Raw genomic sequence first — 24,423 nt, forward strand, 5'->3', positions numbered from 1 at the left:
GGATTTACCTTGACCTCACTAGCTGGCTCCTTCAGTGCCATTTTTTCATTGCTGTTGCTGCTTTTTTGGTTTCTTCTCTCTCTCACACCTTCCTCCTTTCCTTTCTCCCAAACACCTGGTGTCATGTGCCATCTCCACCCCTTCTTGACAGGCTGTGCAGTGCTGCTCGACTGGGTAGCCCCGTCCCCAGTATGCGCTGCCATGCTGGTGGACTCGCTGGGGGCAATGCTTTTCCTTTGTTTCTCAGTTTCTTATTTCTCTCTGCCTCCCTTCTTTTCCTTTCTCCAGAATACCTGGCCCTGTGTGCCATCTCCACTCCTTCTAGATGGGCTGTGCAGTGCTGTTCAGCTGGGGAACCCGTGCCACCATGCCAGTGGGCTCCCTTGGGTCATTTTTTTTCTTTGCTTGGTTTCTTGTCTCTCTCTACCTTCTTTCCTTTCCTTTGTCCCGAACACCTGGCACCGTGTGACATCTCTTCTCCTTCTTGATGGGCTGTGCAGTACTAAATGGCTGGGAAGTGGCTTCTGGTGGGCTCTCTTGGGGGTATTTCTATCTTTCTTTCCTTTTTTTTTCAGTTTCTTGTCTCTCTCTACCTTCCTTCCTTTCCCTTCTCCCAGCCACCTGGCCACGTATTCCTTTCTCTTTTTGTCTTCCAGTTTTTTATCTCTCTCTCCTGTCCTTCTTTTCCTTTCTCCCAACCACACAGCCGTATGTGCTGACTCTGCCCCTTCTTGATAGGCTGTGCCACACCACCTGGCTAGAAAGCCACCAGCACATGGCTTCCCTAGGTTTGCGTCACTCCAGCGGTAGGCTCCCCCAATACCTTTTTAACTTTGGGGGCTTCTGCTTCTCTCTCTTTTTTCCCCACACATCACATCCTCCCCCTTCTCTCCTATCTGCACCACATGCTGAGCACTGCATCCCCGAGTGGCACAGGCATGGACCACCAGACCTTGCCCTGCACTGCCTCATGGCTCTGACCTGTTTGCTCCAGTACATGCCACGAATGACCCATCCCTATCCCACCCCCTCTGCTGGACCTGCCCTACTGCACCATAGCTGAGTGACTGTCCCTGCCCATTGGGCAAGTGGTGAGAAGTACTGTGCCCACAGACAGGCAAACAATATAAAGAATGCCCAGCCCGCCTGCCCAGATGTAACCAAATAAAACAAAAAATCAACACGAAACAAATCTACAAACAATAAATGAAGAAAATAATTACTGAAGGCCCCAAAGACAGCAGATATCAAAACATACTTAAAAAAAAAAAAAAAAGATAGGATGGTTCTAGTAGGTGTCCAAAATAAAAACACCAGATGATCTTCCAGTAGAAGAAAAGGCACTGGAATTACCTGATAGGAAATTCAAAACTCTAATATCCAGGGCTATCCAAGAGACGGAAGGAAAAAGCAGACAAAAATAAGGAAAAAATAGACACAATCATGGAAAAGACAGACAAAATCATGGAAAAGACAGACAAAACAATGGAAGAATTCAGGAAATAATACAGGGACAGAATGTCAAAATAAACACACAACTAGAAATCATACAAAAATGGCAGTTAGAAATCTAAAAGATAAACAAGGTTTCAGAAATGGACAGTGTCAAAGCAGGTTTGAGGAGCAAGTTGGAAACAATGGAAGACAGGGTCAGTAAAATTGAAGACAAATCCTACTGGGAAGCCAGCACAACCTATACAAAGCAAGGTCACGGTAGCTCCATAGACACATTCAAACTTCCTGAGGGACTGAATTGCTGGGCTGAGGGCTGTGGGGGCCATGATCTCAGGGAACATCTAGCTCAACTGGCATAACATAGTTTATGAAGAATATGTTCTACATTCTACTTTGGCGAGTAGCATCTGGGGTCTTAAAAGCCTATGAGCAGCCATCTAGGATACTCCACTGGTCTCACCCCTTTGGGTGCAAGAAAGAATGAAAATAACTAAAGATACAAGGGAAAGATTAGTCCAAAAGACTAATGGACCATATCTACCACGGCCTCCACCAAACTAAGTCCAGTAAAACTAGATGGTGCCCAGCTACCACCACTAACTGCTCTGACAGGGATCACAATAGAGGGTCCTAGACAGAGCTGGAGAAAAATGTAGAACGAAATTCTAACTCAAAAAGACCAGACTTGCTGGTCTGACAGAGACTGGAAAAACCCTGAGAGTATGGCCTCTGGACACCATTTCAGCTCAGTAATGAGGTCACTCCTGAGGTTCACTCTTCAACTATAGATTGAACAGGCTCATGGCATAAAACAAGACTAAAGGGGCACACCAGCCCTGGGGCAGGGACTGGAAGGCAGGAGGGAACAGGAAACCCAGGGTAAGATGGGAGAGTGTTGACATGCTGTGGGGTTGTTAACCAATATCACAGAACAATGTATGTACTAACTGTTTGATCAGAAACTAGTTTGTTCTGTAAATCTTCATCTAAAGTACAATAAAATAAAGAAAAGAAATTGAAGACAAATCCTTAGACACCACTTTGAGGAAAAATCAGACAAAAGAACAAAGAAAAATGAAGAAAACCTGAGAATGATGTGGGACACAATCAAAAGCAAAAATCTGTGAGTGATTGGAGTTCCAGAACAGGGGGAGAAAATGAAAACCAGAGAGAATCACTGAAGAATTGCTGATGGAAAACTTCCATAATATCATGAAAGATGAAAAGCTGACCATCCAAGAAGCTCCCTGAACCCCATACTGGATAGACCCAAAAAGAAAATCACCAAGACGTAGCTAAAACCAAGGACAAAGAAACAATCCTGAGAGCTGCTCAAGGAAAACAAAAAGCCACATACAGCAGGGAAACAATAAGACTAAGCTCTGATTACTTGACAGAAGCCATGCAGGCAAGAAGACAATAAGATGACATATATAAAACCTTGAAAGAAGAAAATTGCCAACCAAGAATAATATATCCTGCAAAACTCTCACTCAAATATGATGGCAAAATTAGGACATTTCCACATAAACAGGTATTAAGGGAACACGTAAAAAGCAAACCAAACTTACAAGAATTATTAAAGGGAGTCCTTTGGTTAGAGAACCAACAACATCAGACAACAGCCTAAATCTAGAACACGAGACCACATCAGCCAGATACCAACCTAGGTAACGAACTCTCAAGGATAAAACAAAATTAAAAGATTTACAACAGGGAACCAGAGATGTTAATCTGTAAAGGATGGCACCATCAGAACAATAAAAGAGAAAATAAACAGTGTAGGTATAGAACTTTCGAATGGAGGGGAAGGCAAGGAGATACCAAGTAATAAAAGGTTGCTTTAAACTTAGGAAGACAGGGGTGTATTTCAAGGTAACCTCAAAGAAAGAGAACAAACCTACTCATCAAAATAAAGAAAAACGAAGTCTCAGAAACATAAAATCTACAAAAATGAAAGAAATGGGGGGAAAAAACCCCACAAACAAAAGGAATTCAACACAGGAGAGTAAGAGGAACAATGAAAATGTCAGCACCACAAAAAAAGCACTACAAAATGACAGCAATAAACTCACGCCTATCAACAATCACACTGAACATAAATGGCCTAAATGCATCCATAAAGAGACAGAGAGTGATGGAATGGATAAAAAAAAAAAAAAAAACAGAACCCATCAATGTGCTGTCTACAAGGACACACTTTAGAAACAAAGACATAAATTTATTAAAAATCAAAGGATGAAAAAATACATCAAACAGCTACCAAAAAACATCATTAGTGTCAATATTAATCTCAGATAAAACAGACTTTACAACAAAATCCATCATAAAAGACAAAAAAAAGGCACTATATAATGATTAAAGGGACGACCCATCAGGAAGACATAATCATAACAAACATCTATGCACCCAATGACAGGGCTCAAAAATACATAAAACAAACTCAGCACTGAAAACAGAAACTGACAGTTCCACAAGAATAGTAGGAGTCTTCAACACACCACTCTTGGTAAAGGACAGACATCTGGAAAGAAAAGACGCAGAAGATCTAAAGGCCACAATCAACCAACTTGATCTCACAGAAATATATAGAACTGTCCACCCAACAGCAGCAAATCGCACATTCTCTTCCAAAACACATGCAACGTTTTCCAGAAGAGACCACACCTAAGGTCACAAAGTAACCCTCAACAAAATCCAAAACACTGAGATAATACAAAGTGTCTTCTCTGATCACAACGTCATCAAAACAGAAATTAATAACAGGAACAGTAAGAAAAAAAAAATCAAGTGTATGGAAACTGAATAACACCCTGCTAAAAATCCACTGGGTAACAGAAGAAATCAAAGATGGAATAAAAAAATTCCCAGAATCAAATGAGAATGAAAACATATCATACCAAAACCTATGGGACACAGCAAAGGCAGTGCTCAGAGGTCAATTTATAGCAATAGATGCATACATCAAAAAAGAAGAATGGGACAAAATCAAAACATTAGCTACACAGCTAGAATAGAAAGAAAACTGCAAAAGAAGCTCACAGCCACCAGAAGAAAGGAAATAATAAAAATCAGAGCAGAAATAAATGAAATAGAGACTAGAAAAACAATAGAATAAAATAAAGAATAGAAAAACAATAAAAAGAATCAAAAGCTGGTTCTTTCAAAAGATCAACAAAATCAACAATCACTGACCAAACTGACAAAAGAAAAAACAGGAGAGGATGCACATAACCCAAATAAGAAATGAAATGGGGGACATTAACAACAGACCCAACAGAAATAAAAAGGATCATAGCAGACTACTATGAAAAACTATACCCCAACAAATCTGAAATCCTAGAGGAAATGTACAAATTTCTAGAAACACACTACCTACCCAAACTAACACAAACTGAAGTTGAAAATCTGAACAGACCCATAACAAGAGAAGAGATTGAAAAGGTTAAAAAAAAAAAAAAAACTCCCAACAAAAAAAAGCCCTGGCCCAGATTGCTTCACTGGAGAATTCTACCAAACATTCAGAGACGAGCTTACACCAGTACTACTCAAACTATTTCAGAACACAGAAAAGGAAGGGATACTACCAAATTCATTCTATGAAGCCAGCATAATCCTGATACCGAAACCAGGCAAAGACACCACAAAAAAACAGAAAATTACAGACCAATATCTCTTGTGAATATGAATGCAAATTCTCAGCAAAATTCTAACCAAGAGAATTCAGCATCATATTAAAAAAATAATACACCGTGACCAATGGGGATTCATACCAGGTATACAAGGATGGTTCAACATTAGAAAATCAATCAATGTAATCCACCACACAAATAAAAGAATACCATAATCATCTCAATCGATTCAGAAAAGATATTCAACAAAGTCCAACACCCATTCCTGATAAAAACTCTTAATAAAATAGGTATAGAAGGGAAATTCCTCAACATAATAAAGGGCATCTATAGAAAACCAACAGCCAGCATCACTATTAAAGGAGAGAAACTGAAAACATTCCCTTTGAGAACAGAACAAGACAAGGATGCCCTTTATAACCACTGGTATATAACATTGTCCTATTTAGACAAATAAAAAAAGAAAAATAAACAAAGGGCATGTGAACTGGTAATGAAGAAGTAAAGCTGTCCCTATCTGCAGATGATATGATACTATATACAGAAAACACAAAAGACTCCATGAAAAACCTACTGAAACTAATAGAAAGATTCAGCAGAGTAACAGGATATAAGAAAAACATAGAAAAATCAGTTGGATTCCCATATACCAACAAACAGAATGATGAAAAGGATATCAGGAAAACAATACCATTTATAATAGCCCCTAAAAAAAGAGTAAAATACCTAGGAATAAATCTAACCAAGGACGTAAAAGACCTATACAAAGAAAGCTACAAAATACTTCTGCAAGAAACCACAAGAGACCTGCATAAATGGAAAAACATACCATGCTCATGGATAGATAGACTTAACATTGTGAATATGATAACTCTACCCAAAGCAATTTACAAATACAATGCAACCCGATCCAAATACCAATCGTATTCTTTAATGAGATGGAAAAACTAATTCTTAACTTTATACGGAAAGGGAAGAAGCCCCGGATAGTAAAGCACCACTGAAGAAGAATAAAGTAGGAGGACTCGCACTATTTGACCTCAGAGCCTACTGCAAAGCTATGGTAGTCAAAAAAGCCCGGTACTGGTACGACAATAGATACATTGATCAATGGAACAGAATTGAGAGCCCAGATGTAGATTCATCTACCTACAGACACCTGATCTTCGACAAGGTCCCAAAGTCCATCACGTGGGGAAAAAACCGTCTTTTTAACAAATAGTGCTGGCAAAACTGGATGTCCATCTGCAAAAAAAAATGAAACAGGACCCATACCTCACACCATACACAAAAACTAATTAAAAATATAAATATAAAACCAAAAACTATAAAGATCATAGAAGAAAAAATAGAGGCCCTAATATACCACATTAACAGGATACAAACCATAACTAACAATACACAAGCATCAGAAGATAAGCTAGATAAGTGGGCGCTTCTAAAAATTAAACACTTACGCTCATCAGAAGACTTCACCAAAAAAGTAAAAAAAGAACCTACAGACTGGGAAAAAAATTTTGGCTATGACAAATCCAACAAAGGTCTAATCACTAAAATCTACAGGAAAATCTAACACCTCTACAACAAAAAGACAAATAATCCATTTTAAAAATGGGCAAAGGAAACAGACACTTCACCAAAGAAGACATTCAAGTGGCTAAGACACATGAGAAAACGCTCGTGATCACTAGCCATTAAAAAAAAAAGCCATTAGTGAAATGCAAATCAAAACCATAATGAGATATCATCTCACCCCGGCATTAATCAAAAAAACAGGAAATAACAAATGTTGGAGAGGCTGTAGGGAGACTGGAACTCTTATGCTCTGCTGGTGGGAATGCAAAATGATACAACCATTTTAGAAAACGATATCGCACTTACTTAAAAACCTAGAAATAGGAATACCATACAATCCAGCAATCTCACTCCTAGGAATATACCCTAGAGAAATAAGAGCCATCACATGAACAGACATATGCACACCCATGTTCACTGCAGCATTAGTCACAATAACAAAAAGATGGAAACAACCTAACTGCCCATCAACAGATGAATGAATAAACAAACTACAGTACATACACACAATGGAACATTACACAACAATAAAGAAGATGAATCTGCGAAACATCTCACAACACGGATGAATCTGGAGGCATTATGCTGAGTGAAATAAGTCAATCACAGAAGGACAAATACTGTATGAGGCCACTACTACATAAACTCATGAAAAGGTTTATACACAAAAAGAAACAACTTTTGGTGGTTACAAGGGAGGGGAGGGGTGGGGAGGAAAAAACACTAAACAGACAATAGATAGGTGGTAACTTTGGTGAAGGGTAAGAGTACAGAATACTGGGGAAACCAGCACAACTTGTCCAAGGTAAGGTCATGGAAGCCTCATAGACACAGCCAAACTCCCTGAGGGACCAAATTACTGAGCTGAAGGCTGGGGCCCATGGTCTCAGGGGACATCTAACTCAATTGGCATAACACAGTTTATAAAGAAGCTGTTCTACATCTGACTGTGGTGAGTAGCATCTGGGGTCTTAAAAGCCTGTGAGCTGTCATCTAAGATACACCTACTGTTCCCATCCCAGCTGGAGCAAAGGGGAATCAAGAAAAGCAAAGACACAAGGGAATGACTAGTTCAAAAGACGAATGGACCACAACTATCACAGTGTCCACCAGACTGAGCCCAGAACAACCAGATGGTGCCTGGTTACCACCACCAACTGCTCTGACAGGGATCACAATACATGGTTCCAGACAGAGCTGAAGATAAATGTAGAACAAAATTCTAACTCACAAAAAAAGACCAGACTTACTGATCTGACAGGCTGGAGAAACCCCAAGAATATGGCCCCTAGACACCACTTTAGCTCAGTACTGAAGTCACTCTGAGGTTCACCCTTCTGCCACAGTTTAGACAGGCCCATAAGACGAAACAACACTAAATGGGTACATCAACCCAGGGACAAAGGCAAGAAGGCAGCGGGGGGAGAAGAAAGCTGGTTATGGGGAAACCAAGGTACAGAAGGTGAAAGCATTGACATGTCACGGGGTTCGCAACCAGTGTCACAAAACAATATTTGTATTAATTGTTTAATAAGAAACTAATTTGCTCTGTAAACCTTTATGTAAAGCACAATTAAAAAAAACATCAGCCTTTGAAAACTCTGTGGAGCACAGTTCTATGTGACACACATTGGGGCTTCATGAGTTGGAGTCGACTTGACAGCAACTGGTTTGGTTTTGGTTTTACAGTACTATTTTTTTACTCTGTAAATGCATTATTTTGATAAAACGAAATTACTGAAAAAGAAACTGGCAATGTGAAAGGAGTAAGACTGGAAACCACCAATGTTATTAGTCCTTTCAAATATCTCTCACTCTCCTTACCTGACCGCACCCTCTGTGCCTACGAATCCCATCCCTTCACTCCCAAATAAGCATGAAGAGAACAGAGACACTTACCACCTAGAAATGCACACTCATAATGGCTGCAGGTCTTGTTTGTGCTTTGAAGGATAAGGCTATTGCCAGCCTCTTCCTGTGAAATGTGAAATACCTCATTCAGAGGTATTAAAACAATTCTTTCATTTTCTTTATCCAAAAAAATTTCAATGGAAACTCCAAAGCATGTGTTGATGGTTAGCAGGCTATGCTGGTCATTCACAGCCTCAGGTACAGCTGAATACGCCAAGGTGAAACGGCCAAACCTGGCTTGGTTTAGTCCTCCAAACAGAAATGAAGTACCCTGGCTTGTACTATACACCACATTTTTGTAGGTATCCTCACAAGGTTGTCTCAGCAGCTGCAGGGCTCTTGTCAGGTAAAAATGAAAAGCTTTGAACTGGAAACTATAGATATAATCTTCTCGAGATTGGCCAGCCATCTTTACAGCTTCATTGAACATGTGATAAAAGGGAGTTTGCTCTTGAGCTTGAGAAATATACGCCGTCAGGGCTATTCCATGGTTATCCTTAAAATTCATAGGGAGAAAGAGCTGAGTCTTCTGAGCTTCCCATTTGGCTTTTGCATTTTCCCACACAGTCTCCAAGAGCTGATGGCTTGCTATTTCCTCCTTGAGTAGTTGGGGAACATATCTGATCTCCATCCTGTCAGTGCATTCCAGGTATTCATCATCAAATGCATTATCTGCCATGTCTAATATTTCAGCCTTCACCTTTGAAAAGAAAGGAAATTAATACTCCTGAAATGAGATATTTGGTGTATATCATTTTCTCTCACATTACTTTCCCCCACTCTTTTATCCCCAACCAAGAACCTTTCCTTATTTATAACTAACTTTGGATATGTTTTTACATAGGAAGTATACTTTGTTGCTATTAATAACTTTACTCAGTTGTACATAATTGTGTGAAAGAGTAAATGTTAGTGGATGAGGTGTATGAGTAGACTTGTGCCTGTAACTCACATTGAACACTGTGGTGCAGAGAAATGAACAATGAGTGTGAAACTGAAGAACTGGGTAGCTGTCCTGGCTCTGAACAACATTCTTAGCTATAGCTCTTCAACCCCTTCAGACTCTTGGGAGAATCGCAGTGGTAAAGAGCTGGGCTGCTAACCAAAAGGTCAGCGATTAAAATCCACCAGCCACTCCTCGGAAACTCTACAGGGCAGTTTGACTTTGTCCTATAGGGTCACTATAAGTCAGAACCGACTTGATGGCAATGAGTGTTTAGTTATGTGAAAAATACTGTAAGTGATAAATAAATACACACTGACAAGTATCACCCCCTTTCCTTTGAGGACACTACCTCTCTTGTCCATGTGGTTTAGGCAGAACTGATTCTGCATTTTCAGCCCCCAAAATAAGCAGGTGATCCAGGCCTAGTAATTAGAGCACTCTCAGAAAAAAATCTTCTTCTAAAATCTTAAGCTGTAAGGAGGATGCTAACATTTACCCTTTTGGTCCCATGGAGAATCCTATCTGAAAATGAAGCCAACAGAGAAAGGGCTGCAGATAAGGCCTCAATAACATTACCTGAAGACCTCATTTTACCCTGGAATTTCTTCCACAGTCATAAGAATTAATAAATACCGGAGAGGCGGGGCCAAGATGGCGGACTAGGTGGACGCTACCGCGGATCCCTCTTGCAACAAAGACTCGGAAAAACAAGTGAATCGATCACAACCATAACAATCTACGAACTCTGAACAACAAACACAGACTTAGAGACGGAGAACGAACAAATATGGGCAGACAGCGATCGTTTGCAGAACCAGGAGCCAGCGTACCAGGCAGGTGACCTTCGGAGCCCGGGCTGGGGCAGAGCCCAGGGGGGCAGACGGCACAGACAAGGGGCCCAGCCCTACCCCCCGAACTCATCCCAGGAGAGAGCCTAGCTGGTTGGCGCGGGCGGCGTAGCGGCACAGGCAGTGGGAGAAGCACCCAGGAGGCAGTGACTGATCTTGGAGCAGGGAGAACAGCGTCCCAGCCGGGGAGCCATCCCGCCGGGAGTTTGGCGGGAAGCGGGCGTTGCGCGAGCGTGGGGATCAGCTATATTTCCCTAAAGCGACCCCGGGGACGGGCCCAGCCGTTCGTGCGGGTGACGTCCACCTAGTTTGTGCGAGCGGTGTGGTGCACCGGAGGGAGAAGTCCCCGGGAGGAAGTGACTGGTCTCGGAGCGGGGAGAGCAGCGTCCCAGCCGGGGAGCCGTCCTGCTGGGATTTTGGCGAGAGCGGGCGGGGCGTGACAGCGTTCCCTTGAATAGACCCCGGGGGCGGGCCCAGCTGTTCGTGAGGGCGACGCCCACCCAGTTCACGCGAGCAGTGCGGTGCACCGGAGGGAGAAGTCCCCGAGAGGAAGTGACGGGTCTTGGAGCGGGGAGAGCAGCATCCAAGCCGGGGAGCCGTCCCGCCGGGATTTTGGCGGACGGGGGCGGAGCGTGAAAGCGGGGATCAGCTCTATACTCTGAGGTGCTACACTCCTAGCTCTCTGATCCCTCCCCCACCCTCCCCAGGAGGCTCCATTAACATCCGAATACCCTAAGCCAGAGGGAGAATTCAGATAGGGATCTAACTGCATTTTTTTTAGCTGATTACCTGGAAAAACTAGTTTCCCAGTGATGGCTCGGAGACAGAAGTCCATGTCAAACCACATAAAGAAACAGACCATGACAGCTTCTCCAACCCCCCAAACGAAAGAATCAAAATCTTTCCCAAATGAAGATACAATCCTGGAATTATCAGATACAGAATATAAAAAACTAATTTACAGAATGCTTAAAGACATCACAAATGAAATTAGGCTAACGGCAGAAAAAGCCAAGGAACACACTGATAAAACTGTTGAAGAACTCAAAAAGATTATTCAAGAACATAGTGGAAAAATTAATAAGTTGCAAGAATCCATAGAGAGACAGCATGTAGAAATCCACAAGATTAACAATAAAATTACAGAATTAGACAACGCAATAGGAAGTCAGAGGAGCAGACTCGAGCAATCAGAATGTAGACTGGGACGTCTGGAGGACCAGGGAATCGACACCAACATAGCTGGAAAAAAATCAGATAAAAGAATTAAAAAAAATGAAGAAACCCTAAGAATCATGTGGGACTCTATCAAGAATCATGTGGGACTCTATCAAGAAGGATAACTTGCGAGTGACTGGAGTCCCAGAACAGGGAGGGGGGACAGAAAACACAGAGAAAATAGTTGAAGAACTCCTGACACAAAACTTCCCTGACATCATGAAAGACGAAAGGATATCCATCCAAGATGCTCATCGAACCCCATTTAAGACTGATCCAAAAAGAAAAACACCAAGACATATTATCATCAAACTTGCCAAAAACAAAGACAAACAGAAAATTTTAAAAGCAGCCAGGGAGAAAAGAAAGGTTTTCTTCAAGGGAGAATCAATAAGAATAAGTTCAGACTACTCAGCAGAAACCATGCAGGCAAGAAGGGAATGGGACGACGTATACAGAGCACTGAAGGAGAAAAACTGCCAACCAAGGATCGTATACCAGCAAAACTCTCTCTGAAATATGAAGGAGAAATTAAGATATTTACAGATAAACACAAGTTTAGAGAATTTGCAAAAACTAAACCAAGACTGCAAGAAATGCTAAAGGAGATTGTTCGGCCTGATGACCAATAATATCAGGTACCAGCACAATACAAGGTCACAAAACAGAACGTCCTGATATCAATGCAACTCAAATAGGGAAAGCACAAAAACAAACAAATTACGATTAATTCTAAAAAATAAATAAACAAAATAATACACATAACAGGGAATCATGGAAACCAATAGATAAACGATCACAATAATCAAAAAGAGGGACTAAATATAGGAGGCATTGAACTGCCAGATGGAGAGTGATACAAGGCGATATAGAACGATACAAGTTAGGTTTTTACTTAGAAAAATAGGGGTAAATAATAAGGTAACCACAAAAAGGAATATCAATTCCATAACTCAAGAAAAAAGCCAAGAAAAACGTAATGACTCAACTAACATAAAGTTAAACATTATGAAAATGAGGATCTCACAAGCTACTAAGAAAAACGTCTCAGCACAAAAAAGTATATGGAAAAGTGAAATGGCCAACAACTCACATGAAAAGGCATCAAAATGACAGCACTAAAAACTTATTTATCTATAATTACGCTGAATGTAAATGGACTAAATGCACCAATAAAGAGACAGAGAGTCATGGACTGGATAAAGAAACACGATCCATCTATATGCTGCCTACAAGAGACACACCTTAGACTTAGAGACACAAACAAACTAAAACTCAAAGGATGGAAAAAAATATATCAAGCAAATAATAAGCAAAAAAGAAGAGGAGTAGCAATATTAATTTCTGACAAAATAGACTTTAGACTTAAATCCGCCACAAAGGATAAAGAAGGACACTATACAATGATAAAAGGGACAATTGATCAGGAAGACATAACCATATTAAATATTTATGCACCCAATGACAGGGCTGCAAGACACATAAATCAAACTTTAACAGAATTGAAAAGTGAGATAGACACCTCCACATTTATAGTAGGAGACTTCAACACACCACTTTTGGAGAAGGACAGGACATCCAGTAAGAAGCTCAATAGAGACACGGAAGACCTACTGACAACAATCAACCAACTTGACCTCATTCACTTATACAGAACTCTCCACCCAACTGCTGAAAAATATACTTTTTTTTCTAGTGCACATGGAACATTCTCTAGAATAGACCACATATTAGGTCATAAAACAAATCTTTGCAGAATCCAAAACATCGAAATATTACAAAGCATCTTCTCAGACCACAAGGCAATGAAGCTAGAAATCAATAACAGAAAAACTAGGGAAAAGAAATCAAATACTTGGAAAATGAACAATACCCTCCTGAACAAAGACTGGGTTATACAAGACATCAAGGAGGGAATAAGGAAATTCTTAGAAAGCAACGAGAATGAAAATACTTCCTATCAAAACCTCTGGGACACAGCAAAAGCAGTGCTCAGAGGCCAATTTATATCGATAAATGCACACATACAAAAAGAAGTAAGAGCCAAAATCAGAGAACTGTCCCGACAACTTGAACAAATAGAAAGTGAGCAACAAAAGAACCCATCAGGCACCAGAAGAAAACAAATAATAAAAATTAGAGCGGAACTAAATGAATTAGAGAACAGAAAAACAACTGAAAGAATTAACAAGGCCAAAAGCTGGTTCTTTGAAAAAATTAACAAAATTGATAAACCATTGGCTAGACTGACTAAAGAAAAACAGGAAAGGAAACAAATAACCCGAATAAGAAATGAGAAGGACCACATCACAACAGAGCCAAATGAAATTAAAAGAATCATTTCAGATTACTACGAAAAATTGTACTCTAACAAATTTGAAAACCTAGAAGAAATGGATAAATTCTTGGAAAAATACTACCTACCTAAACTAACACATTCAGAAGTAGAACAACTAAATAGACCCATAACAAAAAAAGAGATTGAAACGGTAATCAAAAAACTTCCAACAAAAAAAAGTCCTGGCCCAGACGGCTTCACTGCAGAGTTCTACCAAATCTTCAGAGAAGACTTAACACCACTACTACTGAAGGTATTTCAAAACATAGAAAAAGACAGAATACTACCCAACTCATTCTATGAAGCTACCATCTCCCTGATACCAAAACCAGGTAAAGACATTACAAAAAAAGAAAATTATAGACCTATATCCCTCATGAACATAGATGCAAAAATCCTCAACAAAATTCTAGCCAATAGAATCCAACAACACATCAAAAAAATAATCCACCCTGATCAAGTGGGATTTATACCAGGTATGCAAGGCTGGTTTAATATCAGAAAAACCATTAATGTAATCCATCACATAAATAAAACAAAAGATAAAAACCACATGATCTTATCAATAGATGCAGAAAAGGCATTTGACAAAGTTCAACACCCATTTATGATAAAAACTCTTACCAAAATAGGAATTGAAGGAAAATTCCTCAACATAATAAAGGGCATCTATGCAAAGCCAACGGGCAATACCACTCTAAATGGAGAGAACCTGAAAGCATTTCCCTTGAGAACGGGAGCCAGACAAGGATGCCCTTTATCACCGCTCTTATTCAACATTGTACTTGAAGTCCTAGCCAGGGCAATTAGGCTAGACAAAGAAATAAAGGGTATCCAGATTGGCAAGGAGGAAGTAAAGCTATCACTATTTGCAGATGACATGATCGTATACATGGAAAACCCTAAGGAATCCTCCAGAAAACTACTGAAACTAATAGAAGAGTTTGGAAGAGTCTCTGGTTATAAAATAAACATACAAAAATCACTTGGATTCCTCTACGTCAACAAAAAGAACACCGAACAGGAAATAACCAAATCAATACCACTCACAGTAGCCCCCAAGAAGATAAAACACTTAGGAATAAATCTTACCAAGGATGTAAAAGACCTATACAAAGAAAACTATAAAACTCTGCTACAAGAAATTCAAAAGGACATACTTAAGTGGAAAAACATACTCTGCACATGGATAGGAAGACTTAACATAGTAAAAATGTCTATTCTACCAAAAGCCATCTATACATTTAACGCACTTCCAATCCAAATACCAATGTCATATTTTAAGGGGATAGAGAAACAAATCACTAATTTCATATGGAAGGGAAAGAACCCCCGGATAAGTACAGCATTACTGAAAAAGAAGAAAGTGGGAGGCCTCACTCTACCTGATTTCAGAACCTATTATACAGCCACAGTAGTCAAAACAGCCTGGTACTGGTACAACAACAGGCACATAGACCAATGGAACAGAATTGAGAACCCAGATATAAATCCATCCATGTATGAGCAGCTGATATTTGACAAAGGACCAGTGTCAGTCAATTGGGGAAATGATAGTCTTTTTAACAAATGGTGCTGGCATAACTGGATATCCATTTGCAAAAGAATGAAACAGGACCCATACCTCACACCATGCACAAAAACTAACTCCAAGTGGATCAAAGACCTAAACATAAAGACTAAAACGATAAAGATCATGGAAGAAAAAATTGGGACAACCCTAGGAGCCCTAATACAAGGTATAAACAGAATACAAAACATTACCAAAAATGATGAAGAGAAACCCGATAACTGGGAGCTCCTAAAAATCAAACACCTATGCTCATCTAAAGACTTCACCAAAAGAGTAAAAAGACCACCTACAGACTGGGAGAGAATATTCAGCTATGACATCTCAGACCAGCGCCTGATCTCTAAAATCTACATGATTCTGTCAAAACTCAACCACAAAAAGACAAACAACCCAATCAAGAAGTGGGCAAAGGATATGAACACACATTTCACTAAAGAAGATATTCAGGCAGCCAACAGATACATGAGAAAATGCTCTCGATCATTAGCCATTAGAGAAATGCAAATTAAAACTACCATGAGATTCCATCTCACACCAGCAAGGCTGGCATTAATCCAAAAAACACAAAATAATAAATGTTGGAGATGCTGCGGAGAGATTGGAACTCTCATACACTGCTGGTGGGAATGTAAAATGGTACAACCACTTTGGAAATCTATCTGGCGTTATCTTAAACAGTTAGAAATAGAACTACCATACAACCCAGAAATCCCACTCCTCGGAATATACCCTAGAGATACAAGAGCCTTCACACAAACAGATATATGCACATCCATGTTTATTGCAGCTCTGTTTACAATAGCAAAAAGCTGGAAGCAACCAAGGTGTCCGTCAACGGATGAATGGGTAAATAAATTGTGGTATATTCACACAATGGAATACTACGCATCGATAAAGAACAGTGACGAATCTCTGAAACATTTCATAACATGGAGGAATCTGGAAGGCATTATGCTGAGTGAAATGAGTCAGAGGCAAAAGGACAAATATTGTATAAGACCTCTATTATAAGATCTTGAGAAATAGAAAAAAAGGAGAAGAACACATACTTTTGTGGTTACAAAGGGGGGAGGGAGGGAGGGAGGGAGGGAGAGGGTTTTTTATTGATCAATCAGTATAAGAACTGCTTTGGGTGAAGGGAAAGACAACACTCAATACAAGGAAGGTCAGTCTAATTGGACTGGACTAAAAGCAAAGAGGTTTCCGGGATAAAATGAAAGCTTCAAAGGTCAGCAGAGCAGGGGCTGGAGTCTGGGGAACATGGTTTGAAGGGACTTCTAAGTCAATGGGCAAAACAATTCTATTATGAAAACATTCTGCATCCCACTTTGAAATGTGGCGTCTGGGGTCCTAAATGCCAACAAGCGGCCATCTAAGATACATCAATTGGTCTCAACCCACCTGGAGCAAAGGCAAAGGAAGAACACCAAGGTCACACGACAACTAAGAACCCAAGAGACAGAAAGGGCAACATGAACCAGAGACCTACATTACCCTGAGACCAGAGGAAATGGTTGGTGCCCGGCCACAATCGATGTCTGCCCTGTCAGGGAGCACAACAGACAACTCCTGAGGGAGCAGGAGACCAATGGGATGCAGACCCCAAATTCTCATAAAAAGACCATACTTAATGGTATGACTGCGACTAGAGGAATCCCGGAGACAATGCTCCCCAGACCTTCTGATGGCACAGGACAGGAACCATCCCCGAAGACAACTCATCAGGCATGAAAAGGACTGGTCAGCGGGGGGAAGAGAGATGCTGATGAAGAGTGAGCTAATTAACTCAGGTGGACACTGGAGAGTGTGTTGGCAACTCTTGACTGGAGGGGGGATGGGAAGATAGAGAAAGAGGGAAGACGGCAAAATTGGCACGAAACGAGAGACTGAAAGGGCTGACTCAATAGGGGGAGAGCAAGTGGGAGAAGGGAGTAAGATGTATGTAAACTTACATGTGACAGACTGATTGGAACGGTAAATGTTCACTTGAAGCTTAATAAAAATTAATTAAAAAAAAAAGAATTAATAAATACGCTATTTGCTCAAGCTAGTTTGAATTGTGTTTCTGTCATATAAACTGAAAAAGGCCTAACATATCTCTAAATGATACATATACATATACCATAAGAAGCAAGGTGATATAATGTAATTAACATTGGCTTGAAGTTGGACATGCCTGTCAGTTTGTCGTACTGCGGGGGCTTGTGTGTTGCTGTGATGCTGGAAGCTATGCCACCTGTATTCACATACCAGCAGGGTCACCCATGGAGGACAGTTTCAGCTGAGCTTCCAGACTAAGACAGACTAGGATGAAGGACCTGGCAGTCTACTCCTGAAAAGAATTAGCCAGTGAAAACCTTATGAAGAGCGGCAGAACATTGTCTGATATAGTGCTGGAAGATGAGCCCCCCAGGTTGGAAGGCACTCAAAAGATGACTGGGGAAGAGCTGCCTCCTCAAAGTAGAGTCAACCTGAATGACGTGGATGGAGTAAAGCCTTCGGGACCTTCATTCGCTGATGTGGCACGACTCGAGATGAGAAGAAACAGCTGCAAACATCCATTAATAATCAGAACCTGGAATGTATGAAGTATGAATCTAGGAAAATTGGAAACTGTCAATAATGAAATGGAACGCATAAACATCGATATCCTAGGCATTAGTGAGCTGAAATGGACTGGTATTGGCCACTGTGAATTGGACAATCATATAGTCTACCTGCTGGGAATGACAACTTGAAGAGGAACGGTGCTGCATTCATCGTCAAAAAGAACGTTTCAAGATCTATCCTGAAGTACAACGCTGTCCGTGATAGGATAATATCCATACGCCTACAAGGAAGACCAGTTAATACGACTATTATTGAAATTTACGCACCAATCACTAGGGCCAGAGATGAAGAAATAGATTTTTATCAGCTGCTACAGTCTGAAATTGATCAAACATGGAATCAAGATGCGTTGATAATTACTGGCGATTGGAATGCGAAAGTTGGAAACAAAGAAGGATCAGTAGTTGGAAAATATGGCCTTGGTGATAGAAACAATGCTGGAGATCGAATGATAGAATTTTACAAGACCAACGACTTCTTCATTGCAAATACCTTCTTTCGCCAACATAAACAGCGACTATACACAGGGACCTCGCCAGATGGAACACACAGAAATCAAATTGACTACATCTGTGGAAAGAGACGATGGAAAAGCTCAATGTCATCAGTCAGAAGAAGGCCAGGGGCCGACTGTGGAACAGACCATCAATTGCTCATATGCAAGTTCAAGCTGAAAGCGAAGAAAATCAGAGCAAGTCCACGAGAGCCAAAATATGACCTTGAGTACATCCCACCTGAATTTAGAGACTATCTCAAGGAAGATTTGACGTACTGAACACTAGTGACTGAAGACCAGACAAGTTGTGGAATGACATCAGGGACATCATCCATGAAGAAACCAAGAAGTCACTGCAAAGACAGATAAGAAAGAAAAGACCACAGTGAATGTCAGAGGAGACTCTGAAACTTGCTCTCGAACATCGAGCAGCTAAAGCAAAAGAAGAATTGATGAAGTAAAAGAACTGAACAGAAGATTTCAAAGGGCGTCTCAAGAAGACAAAGTATTATAATGACACATGCAAAGAGCTGGAGAAGGAAAACCAAAAGGGAAGAACACACTCAGCGTTTCTCAAGCTGAAGGAACTGAAGAAAAAATTCAAGCCTTGAGTTGCAACAGTGAAAGATTCTATGAGGAAAATATTAAACGATGCAGGAAGCAACAAAAGAAGATGGAAGGAATACACAGAGCCATTATACCACAAAGAATTAGTCAATGTTCAGATATTTCAAGAGGTGGCATATGATCAGGAACTGATGGTACTGAAGGATAAAGTCCAAGCTGCTCTGAAGGCACTGCCAAAAAAAAAAGGCTCCAGGAATTGATGGAATATCAATTCAGATGTTTCAACAAACAGATACAGTGCTGCAGGTGTGCACTCATCTATGCCAAGAAATATGGAAGGCAGCTTCCTGGCCAACTGACTGGAACAGATGCATATTTATGCCTATTCCCAAGAAAGGCGATCCAACCGAATGTGGACATTATAGAACAATATCATTAATATCACAAGCAAGCAAAATTTTGCTGAAGATCATTCAAAAATGGATGCAGCAGTATATCGACAGGGAACTGCCAGAAATTCAGGCCGGTTTCAGAAGAGGACGTGGAACCAGGGATATCATTGCTGATTTCGGATGGATCTTGGCTGAAAGCAGAGAATACCAGAAGGGTGTCTACCTGTGTTTTATTGACTATGCAAAGGCATTCGACTGTGTGAATCATAACAAATTATGGATAACAGTGCGAAGAATGGGAATTCCAGAACACTTAACTGTGCTCATGAGGAGCCTTTACACAGATCAAGAGGCAGTTGTTCGGACAGAACAAGGGGATACTGATTGGATGAAAGTCACGAAAGGTGGGCATCAGGGTTGTATTCTTTCACCATACCTATTCAATCTGTAAGGTGAGCAAATTAATACAAGAAGCTGGACTATATAAAGAAGAACGGAGCATCAGGATTGGAGGAAGACTCCTTAACAGCCTGCGTTATGCAGATAACACAATCTTGCTTGCTGAAAGTGAGGAGGACTTGAAGCACTTACTAATGAAGATCAAAGACCACAGCCTTCAGTATGGATTACACCTCAACATAAAGAAAACAAAAATCCTCACAACTGGACCAATGAGCAACATCATGATAAACGGAGAAAAGATTGAAGTTGTCAAGGATTTCATTTTACTTGGATCCACAATCAACAGCCATGGAAGCAGCAGTCAAGAAATCAAAAGACGCATTGCACTGCGTAAATCTGCTGCAAAGGACCTCTTCGAAGTGTTGAAGAGCAAAAATGTCACCTTGAAGACTAAGGTGCACCTGACCCAAGCCATGGTATTTTCAATTGCATCATATGCATATGAAAGCTGGACAATGAATAAGGAAGACGAAGAAGAACTGACGCCTTTGAATTGTGGTGTTGGCAAAGAATATTGAATATACCATGGACTGCCAAAAGACTGAACAAATCTGTCTTGGAAGAAGTACAACCAGAATACTCCTTGGAGGAAAGGATGGCGAGACTGCATCTTACATACTTTGGACATGTTGTCGGGGGGATCAGTCCCTGGAGAAGGACATCATGCTTGGCAAAGTACAGGGTCAGCGGAAAAGAGGAAGACCCTCAAAGAGGTGGATTGACACAGTGGCTGCAACAATGAGCTCAAGCATAACAACGATTGTAAGGATGGCACAGGACCGGGCAGTGTTTCGTTCTGTTGTGCATATGGTCGCTATGAGTTGGAATCGACTCGAAGGCACCTAACAGGGACAGCAACAGGATCAAATCCCATATCCATTACTAATTAGGTCCTAATTACATATGGGACAGTTCTCTGTCCTCTCTAAGCCTGAATTTTTCTCAACTAAGAATGAGAATAAGGGGGGAAACAATATCTACATTGCAGATTTCTGTGAGAATTAAATTATATAATGAATATGTGCAAAGCCTGTAGCCCCATGGCTAGCACATATCAAGCCTTCAACAAATTGTGGTTATTTTTTATTAATTCATGAGAGAAATATCTGTTATACTGTAAGTTCTTTAAGGGCAGGACTTGAATCATATTTATCTTTGCATCCCAAGCACTTACATAGCACCTGGCAAGATATTTAAGTAAATTAACTATTCAAAATCCTGTGCTCTACAACTGGACTAAACCAAAAGCAAAGAAGTCTCCTGAATAAACTGAATGCTTCGAAGGCCAGTGTAGCAGTGGCGGGGGTTTGGGTATCATGGTTTCAGGGGACATCTAAATCAATCGGCATAATAAAATCTATTAAGAAAACATTCTGCATCCCAGTTTGGAGAGTGGTGTCTGGGGTATTGAACGCTAGCAAGCGGCCATCTGAGATGCATCAATTGGTCTCAACCCACCTGGAGCAAAGGAGAATGAAGAATACCAAAGACATAAGGTAATTATGAGCCCAAGAGACAGAAAGGGCCACATAAACCAGAGACTACATCAGCCTGAGACCAGAAGAACTACATGGTGCCCGTCTATAACCCATGACTGCCCTGACAGGGAACACAATAGAGAACCCCTGAGGGAGCAGGAAAGCAGTGGGATACAGTCCCCAAATTCTCGTAAGAAGACCAGACTTAATGGTCTGACTGAGACTAGAAGGACCCCGGAGGCCATGGTCCCCAGACCTTCTGCCAGCCCAAGACAGGAACCATTCCCAAAGCCAACTCTTCAGACAGGGATTGGACTGGACTCTGGGATAGAAAACGATACTGGTGAAGAGTAAGCTTCTTGAATCAAGTAGATATGTGAGACTACATGGACAGCTCCTGTCTGGATGGGAGATGAGAGGGCAGAGGGGGTCAGAAGCAGGTGGAATGGACACGAAAATAGAGAGTGGAGGGAAGAAATGTGCTGTCTCATTAGGGAGAGAGCAATTAGGAGTATATAGGAAGGTGTACATAAATTTTTGTATGAGAGGCTGACTTGATTTGTAAACTTTCACTTAAAGCACAATAAAAATTTAAAAAAATCCAAAAATCCTGTGCTCTAGCCTACGGATCAAAGAAATAGGGTAAGCAACACTGCACAAAGACACACTTTATGGGTTTCTTCAAGTAAAAGGACAATGTGCCTGTGTTGAAATGAGTTCCTTTATGCCTTGGTTCTTTGGAAAAACAGCTTGAGAGATTTTTTCCCTAAACTTTGCACTAGTTTTCTACCCCAGAGGGTTTGTTACATTTCCTAGGTAAACTGTAAACAACTTGGTTTGATACTTTTTGTCTGGTCCTGGGCTGCAGCCTGCCCTGTGAGTGGTATGCACCTTGCAGGAATTGCTCAATAGACTTTTCAAATTAAGTGACTACTATGCAAATGAAGTTACTATAGCCTACTACGCAAATGAAGTATCTGTGGCCTTCCAAAAGGGGATTGTCAGTTCATGGCCCGGGTGGGAGGGCCATGCCTTAAAACTGATGAAGAGTTTGTGTACATATGCAGGCAACCCCATGGCCTCAGACAGGAAGGAGGAAGAAGCAGAAAGGAGAAAGGCAGGACAGAAGAAGTAGAGCGAAAGGAGGCAAGGAACTTCCTAAAAGAGCTGTAACATGGGTCAAGGGCTATAATACTGAAGAAAGCGACAGGCCTGGAAGAGCCCCTGCAGCAGAGCTGGTGGCAACAGGCCTGAAAGAGGCCCTGCGGCAGAGTCAATGGGGACAAAGGGCAGGGCCAAGAGGAGCCTATCCTGAGGGGGCCTAGAAGAGCTTGTCCTGAAGGGGTCTAGAGGAGGCCTGCATGGCTGAGATGGGGCCTGCATGGCAGAGACAGGGGCCTGCTCGCTTGCCTGCACAGCTGAGACGAACTTAGAGAATTTTAAGAAGGGAGACTTTTCCTACGTGCTTCCTGATCCTGATCCCAAGTTATAACCTGGTGAACCTGATCTGGAGTTGTATCCTATTATTTCCTTAATAAACCACTTAACTGTAAGTATCGTTCTGGGAGTTCTCTGTGGCCACTGCAATGGATTATCAAACCCAGAAGAGAAGTAAAGGGTGCCATGGGAGGGGTAGCTGGTGTCAGAACTGGTAAAAACGTTGAAGAGTGGAGGTATGCCTGACCTCCACCTCATGGGGATCAGCCTTGGGCTGACCTTCGTCATTATCCCCCCTTGAAGTTAGACAGGTTCTAATGTTACCACCACCTTTTTACAGTCCCCCACCCCATCCTCTCTTCCCACTAGTCTATACTTGCATGGTTCACAGTTGCGTAAGTCTGCTTAGGGACCTCAGCTGGAGGCTTTATAGAGACACTTATCCAGGAGCTGTTAAAACTACAGGTTCCACATGAGTAATCCTTAAAGTGTGTGTGTGTAAGAGACAGAGGGAAAAAAAACAGAACAAAAACTTGATCCCATATCCTACTCTAGGTATCTCCTTCCCACTCTTTCTTTTCTCCCCGTCACAAGCTTCCTAAAAGAGATGTCTATTCTTGCCACTTCCGTTTCATTTACCATTCATTTCAACTCTCTCCAATCTACTTTCCCACCCCTATTCCTCTGCCAAAACAGGTTTCACTTTCACTAAGGGGATATTTCTTCATAGACTCCTTTACAGATATACCATATTCTAGCTAGCCATTTAATGTTGGAGTTCCTTGGGCTGCTTATTTTCTCTAACTCTCAACGCTACCCCTAGGCAAGTACATACATGCCCACATTTTCAGTTATCATCTAAATGCCTCTAACCTCTCCTGTAGGTGCCAGATCTATATATCAACTACCTAGCTTAATACCTCCGCTTGAATTTCTCAAAGAACTTCCAAATGTAACACGTCCAAGACCAAACTCGTGATCTTACTACCTACAACCACCACCACTAACAATCTGACCTTTATTTAAGACTCTCTAACCATTTGTGAGGAGCCCTGATGGCTCAGTGGTTAAAAGATGTGGCTGCTAACCAAAAGGTTGGCAATTTGAATCTAGCAGCCATTCCTTAGAGGCCCTTTGGGGCAGTTCTACTCTGTCCTGTAGGGTCACTATGAGTTGGAATCGACTTGATGGCAATGGGTTTGGTTTAATGGGTATCCACTTGTGAAGTTTTCCTAGATCCCTTCTTCTCAGTCACCCCCTGTAGTCAATCCATCACTAAAGCCTAACACACTTCTCTAGAGTGCTTTCTACATGCCAGGCACTAAGTGCTTTACATGTATTAATTCATCTAATTCTCATGGCAACTCCTGTGAGGTAGAAACTATTATTACCCCCTTTTTATGGATGAGGAAACTAAGACAGAGAGTTTGAGTAACTTGCCTGGGACTGTGATTTGAACCCAGGCAGTATGGGTCCAGAGTCTGT

The 24,423-nt window shown here is 41.2% G+C and overlaps 1 protein-coding gene across 1 annotated transcript in view; it reads right to left on the reverse strand.

The window, feature by feature from the left end:
• Positions 1-24,423, reverse strand: part of ART3 (ADP-ribosyltransferase 3 (inactive)) — a 52,685-nt gene that overhangs the window by 22,769 nt on the left and 5,493 nt on the right. Inside the window, exon 2 of the mRNA XM_064285689.1 lies at positions 8,562-9,273. Coding sequence (XP_064141759.1) covers positions 8,562-9,273 — 712 coding nt within the window. The remainder of the gene's footprint in view (positions 1-8,561; positions 9,274-24,423) is intronic.

This window comes from Loxodonta africana, chromosome 5, assembly GCF_030014295.1.
Source record: "Loxodonta africana isolate mLoxAfr1 chromosome 5, mLoxAfr1.hap2, whole genome shotgun sequence".
NCBI lineage: Eukaryota > Metazoa > Chordata > Mammalia > Proboscidea > Elephantidae > Loxodonta > Loxodonta africana.